Source organism: Triticum urartu, chromosome 7, assembly GCF_003073215.2.
Source record: "Triticum urartu cultivar G1812 chromosome 7, Tu2.1, whole genome shotgun sequence".
NCBI classification, from domain to species: domain Eukaryota; kingdom Viridiplantae; phylum Streptophyta; class Magnoliopsida; order Poales; family Poaceae; genus Triticum; species Triticum urartu.
In genome coordinates this window covers 31,715,899-31,723,268 of record NC_053028.1, presented here as the reverse complement: position 1 = coordinate 31,723,268, position 7,370 = coordinate 31,715,899, and the positions used below count along the sequence as shown (strand labels likewise).

Sequence of the window (7,370 nt, the reverse complement as noted above, 5' to 3'; positions counted from 1 at the left end):
CTTAAACAAAACAATATATAAATTTTAAATTTTGCAGGACAACAAAAGATTCTAACTACAATGTGGGAGAAAACTTCCATATTTTTTCATGCATCTTAAATACTTAAAATCACTTTTGTTTTTCACTAAACAAAAATCTCATTTTGTATGTTTATGTCGGATCAAAAAATATGAAAGGTTTTTCACAATTGAGATTCTAAAGTTTGTTTGACTTGCAAAGTTTGAAGTCCATATGTTGTTTCATTCTAGAGAAAGAAAAGAGAAACTTTCATATAGTAGGTTAGTTGGCTAGCATAGATCTGAAAGCAATGTTGGAGGGGCGAGGATAAGGGATGCCATGGAGCTCAGTCTATAGAAAACTGTAATTCATTGATTTGCGACCGCAAGTATGACTATGAAAGGCAGTATTAATTATTCAAGAAGCCAAAAACGCATAAGACATACAGTACATATATACATATGCACATGGGGCAGGCAGCTGTCACCTCTCCAAATTAAGCCCGACGTCAATCAACACAGATTTGCAATGGGATTTTTGGTTTTTGGAAAAACAGTAGAAACCAGTATAGGCTGGCTTGCTCGCATGAACGATGCATGTACAGTCCATCTTCATAGCCTTACGGCCAGCCGTCAGGCTCACATCAGTGACCGCCGCCGTGCTTGTGCCCGCGCTTGTGAAGGCGGTGCTCCATGGCCTCCTCGCGGTGGGTCACCTTGGCCTGGTACAGCTCCGCCTCGGCGGCGGCGACCTTGGCCTTGCCCCGCTCGTGCGCCAGCTCACGCTCGTCGTGTGACCTCGCCGTCGCCGCTTCTGTCTTCTCGGCTACCTTGGCCTGCGTGATCTTGGCCTTGGCCTTGGCCGCGCTTGCCGCGTCCTTCACCTTCTCCTTGGCGAGATTCATCTTGATATAGTATAGAGTTGCTACTAGCTTCTTCTAGTTGCTTTGCTTATGGTGGTGAGCGAGCGGGATTATATAGCCGCCGCACGATGCTCGCTGGCGGACAGGGACGGGGTGTCGGTGGGATGGATGTGGATCAACTGCAGTTGCGCCGTTGCTGAGTGGATGGATTGTTTAGGCTGGGTTCGATTCGATAGGGATTGTTTAGGCTGGGTGGCCACATGCGTCTTGATGTCGGCCAACTTTTATAACGAACTGAAGTCGGCCCCTGCATGGACTGAGCCGTGTCCACTCATTGTTCTGGACGAGAAATATCAGGATTCAGAACTAGTCAGCTAGATAAAAACGGTGAGGACATCTGCCTCCCTATTCACAGAAAAGCTCCTAGGCAAAGACAAAATAACAAAAAGCTCCTGGCGCCTATTCGGTGTCACCAAGCATTGCAATCCCCTTCATGGTCATAGCGCCGGTAAGAGCATCTACAACACACGGGCTCTCTTGCTAGTAACTTATAAATAGTCTATTATAGATGCCCTCAACTCGCCGGATTTTATTGTCGCCTAGCACTTTCTTCTATTTAGACCATAGCTGTTATCATTGATCAACGAAGCGCAAATATGTAAAGTAGTATATAGACAAAGGCGGCTGCTGTAAATCAGCCTGACATATTTCTTTTGGAAATCAGTTGGGTGGCGGGCCGTCGGATCCTTCCTCTCGCAACCGTTGGATCGATCAAACACATGTTGTGCCACAATGAAAGCAACCATGTGACGCGCCATGGAAGCAACACCACCGACTTGCAAGCATCAGCCGCATTCCATCGCTGGCAGAGCTGGGCGTTCGACAACAATGGCAGTGCGGCGATGTGTCATTGTAGTGCCAAAACAGGCGCAATGGTGCTCCAACGCAGCACCGGCGATGCTCAATTGCAGCGCCAACACTGGCGCGGCGGTGCTCCAACACAGCACTGGCGGCCTATCGTAGATCCAGCGATGCTCCATTGCAACGCCACACTGGCACGGCGGTGCTCCAACGCCGTGATGGTGACCATCGTTGCTCCGGCGATGCTTCAATGCAGCACAAACACCTGCATGGCATTGCTCGAACGCAGCTCCGACGATGCTTCATCGCAGCTGCATCGCAACACCGCCGGTGCAACAAACGGCGACCGCTGCGGCGAGGTGGGTTGGAGCACTAGAGCTGTTGCAACCCTGATGGTGCCCCCTTCTCAGCAAAAATCTTGTCGTCACCGCCTTCGTCCCCCGTAGCACAGTGGTGCCTCTTTGCAGCAGCAACACTCCACGTCGGATATGGGGTGAGAGAGGGCAGGAAGAGTGGAGCCGGCACGGGCATGGCAGGACACAGAGCGAGGCACCAACTCCGGCCTCCCTCTTCCTTCTGCGTTGCAGCACCGACACATGCGGTGGCCGTCATCGTTCCTCTCGGATCGCAGCAGCGGTGCACGGTTGTCGGAGTTCTCCCTCTCCCAGAGCGACGAAGAAAGAGATTCGAAAGGGGAAAACGGAGTAAGGAGAACGAGTGGAGGAGCATATCTGCCGCGGAAGAAATATGGTTGGGTGCGTGGAGGGGGGAGCGGTGGGCGGCGCACAGCGGTGCCTGTCGCGCGGAGGATGCGGTTTACGATGGAGAGAAATCAGTGGGTTGATTTTAATACTTCCTCATAGACAAAACTTAACTCAATCTGTTACTAATTATTCACGCCAAAATACATACATATGCACATGGGGCAGGCAGGCAGGTCTCACCTCTCCAAATTAAGCTGGACGTCCATCAACACACATTTTGACTGGGAGTAAAAGAAGGAAAAAGAGTTGGAAACAAGTACAGGCCGGCTTGCTAGCATGAACGATGCGTGCACGGTACATCTTTCTAGCCGGCGGCCGGCCGTCCGGCTCCTTTATGCACATCAGTGGCCAGCGCCGTGCTTGTGCCCGGTGCCGGCGCGCTTGTGGAGGCGGTGCTCCATGGCCTCCTCGCGGTGGGTCACCTTGGCCTGGTGCAGCTCGGCCTCGGCGGCGGCGACCTTGGCCTTGCCCCGCTCGTGCGCCAGCGCACGCTCGTCGTGCGACCTCGCCGTGGCCGCCTCGGTCTTCTCGGCCACCTTGGCCTGCGTGATCTTGGCCTTGGCCTTGGTCGCGCTCGCGGCGTCCTTCACCTTCTCCTTGGCGTGATTCATCTCGATATCGTAAGTATATTGATTTGGATCTGGCTACTTCTTCTTGCTTTGCTGTCCCTTCCCTGGTGCTCGAGCATGGTTTATATAGCCGGACCATTACGTTATGTCGACAAGGACGTGGTGTCGGTCGGATAGAGATGGATCAACTGCAGGCGCGCCGCTGCTCAGTGGATGGATTGTGTATTAGGCGATGATTCGTTAGGGACAGGACACAGAACCGTGGCCACATGCGTCTTGAAGTCGTCCACCTTTTAAAAATGAACTGAAGTCGGCCACCTGCCATCGACTAAACCGTGTCCACTCGTTTTCGGAAAATATCTAGATTTGTGCTACGGCTACTTTTCTTCCGGAAAATGATAAGTCCAAATAATTTCAGAACACTTAGGCCGTTGTATTAACTCGCATCTCATTTTTTGTTTCTTGACATAAATAAATAAATCAACTAATGAAAGATGTGTTTGCTTTCAATGACTTGAGACTATCAAACACGACATGCAGTGCTCAGTTCATTGTATGCAATGGTATTAATTAGTAAATAAATATTAAGTTATATTGTTTTTTTACTTTGCATTTGTCGAAGATGACTTATGCATCTGGATAGAGGAAGTACAACTAGTAGTACGAGACATGGAAACGGTTAGCGAATTCTCAACAAAAAGAAAAAGAAAACAGTGGGCAAGACTACTTTTGGACAGGCGGAGCCGACATTTTTTAGAATATACCGAGAATATGGTAATCAATATCCTTCCGCCGGAGCCACCGTCCACAGTAAGCATGTCCCGTCCCGTTCTATTGTAGTAGTTAGGTTTAGGGCTAGGGTTCATTTGCTTTAGGGTTAATTTGTTTGGAAGCATTAATTATTTTGGTAGGGTTAATTTTAGAATTTGTTTGCTACGGTTAATTTGATTACTATGGTTAATTTGTTTGGTAGTGTTAAATTTTAAATTTTAGAGTGACTTGTTAATTTTAGAATAATTTGTTATAGTAGTAATATGACTTGTTAATTTTAGAATGATTTGTTATAGTAGGAATATGACTTGTTAATTTTAGAATGAAATGTTAATTTCACTATGAATATGCAGTTACCTTCATTTTCTTATAGGGAATCATATACTAAGTGCCAATGTTTTGGCAAAACGGTTATTGATTTATGTTTTGCCAATTTTCTGGAACTTAATATATCCAATACTAAGCAAAGGTCGTGAAAAATATTCGTGGATCTTAAACTTTATATATCAACATGTTTGAGATCTCACATTGTTAGGTTCATTTGCATTTATTTTCTATAATTATTTTGCTAGAACACTAACTGAAGTATGTGATTCATATTGTGTTGTAGTACATATCTTAATTTGTTTTACATAGAAGCACGCTAGTAGAAAACATGGCATCAGTCCCTGTTCTAAAGGGCCTTTAGTCTCGGTTCTGCAATCAGGACAAAACGATCGGGACTAATGCCCATCACTTTTAGTCCCGGTTGGCTTACGAACCGGGACTAAAGGAGCTCCACGTGGCCGCTGTGGGGCGCCCAGACAGGAGGACTTTTAGTCCCGGTTGGTAACACCGACCGAGACTAAAAGGCAGCGACGCGTCCATAGATGCCAGGGTATTTTTTTGTTTTTTGAAAGGAGGGGTTTAGGGGTTTTCATATTGTGTTTCCTCCTTTTATTTTTGTGTTTACCCTTCAATTCATTTACATTTAGAATTTCATTTTTATTTAATGTCTTCCATTCAACTCGACGCTAGCTACTACACATAGCAATGAAGGAACCATTACACAAGATCGTCATGAACATATATAGAGAAGTGACCTCACTTTCTCCATGCTTGGTCGAACAACAAGTTTTCGTATATCTATACGACACTACTACATATATACAATATAACATCTCTTACGATCCCTGACATCATCTACCAAAATTGCATTGCAATTCCTGATGGTATTCTCCGTCTGTAGGTATGGCGTGGTCAACAAAGAATCCCACCAATTCCTCTTGAACTGCTCGTATGCGATCATGTGGTATGAGTTCATCCCGCATCTCCCAGATCTAATTTAAAGAAGGGGGTCAATACATATATATGAATGAAACTCAACACAATTGATGGTAATAAAATAAAATTGTGAATATTGTTTACGTACTTCAAATTGTTGGTCAGATAAGCCCCGCTCAAAGGTCGAGTGGCGAATGAACTCGCAAACGTAGTATTCACATAAATTATTCCCGGGTGCCTGCCACAAGTACTTTACGAGAATAGAGTTCAGTCAAACTGATAATCAAACATGATAATGGTATTGATGAAATTAGAATCAATGAGAGATGCACGGAACTAGCTAGTACTACTTACTTTAGGGTGTGTAAATCGCAACTCCTTCTTCAGACTCGGAACCATTCTGATGAACTTTTTCCAAACTCTTCCCAGCAAAGAAAATGATTACTTGATATCAGGAAATGAACGAAAGTTGCCGATATGGTGCGATAATGATTGAACTTACTTCTGGAGCATTTCACTCATGTCCGCCCACAACTTAGCCTCTTTACGTCTCGAGTCTAAGACAGTTACTACTCCCCCGTCAAGCTTAATGGATAGCAGAATAAAGTGAAAGCTACGCACGCATAACTCATCAGTTACACTTAACCTCGAGTAAGCGAAACTGAATATGCACAAGACAGTAACATTCACTTGAAGTTGTAAGGAAAGAGTATTTTCCTTTTGTTTTGATGTCGAAGGAACATGTCTAGCAAGTTTTCCTCAGCAACTTTGGCTCTCTTTTGTACCGTAAATGATTTACGGTATTTGGGCTAATGAACCCAATGTCATAGATTTGTCCTCTTTTGCATTCGGCAATCTTCAATCTGCATAATAAAGTGAGGATAATTATATATACATGCAATGAACGAGCTGAGCTAGAGACTTAATTAAAGAAATAATGCTTACAAACAGTAGCAAGTCACGAGAGTTTTGTCGATGGCATCTTGATTGAATAACTGAAATAATTCCACAAATTCAACGTACATCAGGTCGACTCCAAGGAAGTCATTCTCATCCTTAATTCCCAGCAAGATACTGTCAGTCCCATCCTTGCTGCAGGTTTCCAAGTACCAGTAATGCAATCTTCGCATCATCGTTGGTAGATGTGGGAGCTGATCAGGTTTGACGAGAGGCTTCCCGTGCTCGTATCTAAAGGGCGCTAGTACCTCAGCCATTTCAAACTATACATCATCGCCCACGTAATCACCAAGAGTGGTACCATCGCTAGCCCCGGATGATTAGTGATATCGGTAAACACCTTGAGCGGGGGGCACGATTGTTTCTCCTATTCTCCGAGCTGGAGAATTGTTTTCCCACTCCGTCTTGCAGCACTGCTAGTACTTCCCGACCACCGCGCTTCATCATATGTCTTTTCAATATAGCGGTCATAGTGTGATAGTGGCGGAGATGGTGGTGGTCACCTAAGGGCATCAAGAGAGCGCTTTTCTTTCACCGGATCTATTTTATCCTTTGGAGGTGGAGGTTCCCATTCAAAATGGGCCTTCACTTCGGCAGCCACGATGTCCTTGTTTTCCTCATCAGTCCTCTCATATGGTAACTTTGGAGGAGCCCTGAGGCTTGGACCAGCTCTGAATTTCTTCCTTGTTGTACTGCTAGCCGCCGGAGCGGCGATGCCTCTCTTCCGCCATTGCTGAGGCGGCGGAGGAGGTGGAGTCCGCTGATGCGGCGGAGACAGCTGAGGTGAAGGAGGATTCTGCAGAGGGGCCTCCTCCGTCGGAGTCCGCTGAGGCAGCGGAGATGGCTGACGCGCTGGAGATGACTGAGGTATCAGAGATAGTCGAGCTGGACTGTGAGGGGTCTGCTGAGGGGCCTCCTCCGGCTGAGTCTGTTGAGGCGGTGTCTAGTTTGGAAGCAAGATGTTTTCCTTTCTCCATAGACAGGTAGTCCTTAAGGCATTTTCTAGAAGAATCTCCCCTTCACCTTTAGGGTAGTCAAGCTCCAACCCTTCAACTATGTCCATTGTTTCATCCACCCAAACAATAGCAAAGGCATGTGGAATCGGACGGCAATGGAAAGTTCCCTTAGGTCGAGGAGGTAAGACATAGCCGACCGTCTCCTTGAAGGTCAGGTTATGGCATTTCGCCATTAGCACACAATGTTCATTCTCCGTGATACCATCTATGGGGTAGCGAGGAGCCGTGATATTAGGCTGAACGAGCTCCGTGGATGCCACACTACTTTTCTGCTGAGATGGTGGGGTAGCTTCATGACCGGCAGTATGG

At 46.4% G+C, this 7,370-nt stretch overlaps 2 protein-coding genes across 2 annotated transcripts; both read right to left on the bottom strand.

Moving 5' to 3' along the window:
• Positions 1-350: 350 nt before the first annotated feature.
• Positions 351-953, bottom strand: LOC125523250 (late embryogenesis abundant protein 6-like). The gene has a single exon (XM_048688300.1). It carries the CDS (start codon positions 900-902, stop codon positions 642-644), a length of 261 nt encoding a protein of 86 aa, XP_048544257.1. The 5' UTR covers positions 903-953; the 3' UTR covers positions 351-641.
• Positions 954-2,581: 1,628 nt separating this feature from the next.
• Positions 2,582-3,165, bottom strand: LOC125521151 (late embryogenesis abundant protein 6-like). Its single transcript, XM_048686199.1, has one exon. It carries the CDS (start codon positions 3,094-3,096, stop codon positions 2,827-2,829), a length of 270 nt encoding a protein of 89 aa, XP_048542156.1. The 5' UTR covers positions 3,097-3,165; the 3' UTR covers positions 2,582-2,826.
• Positions 3,166-7,370: the final 4,205 nt, after the last annotated feature.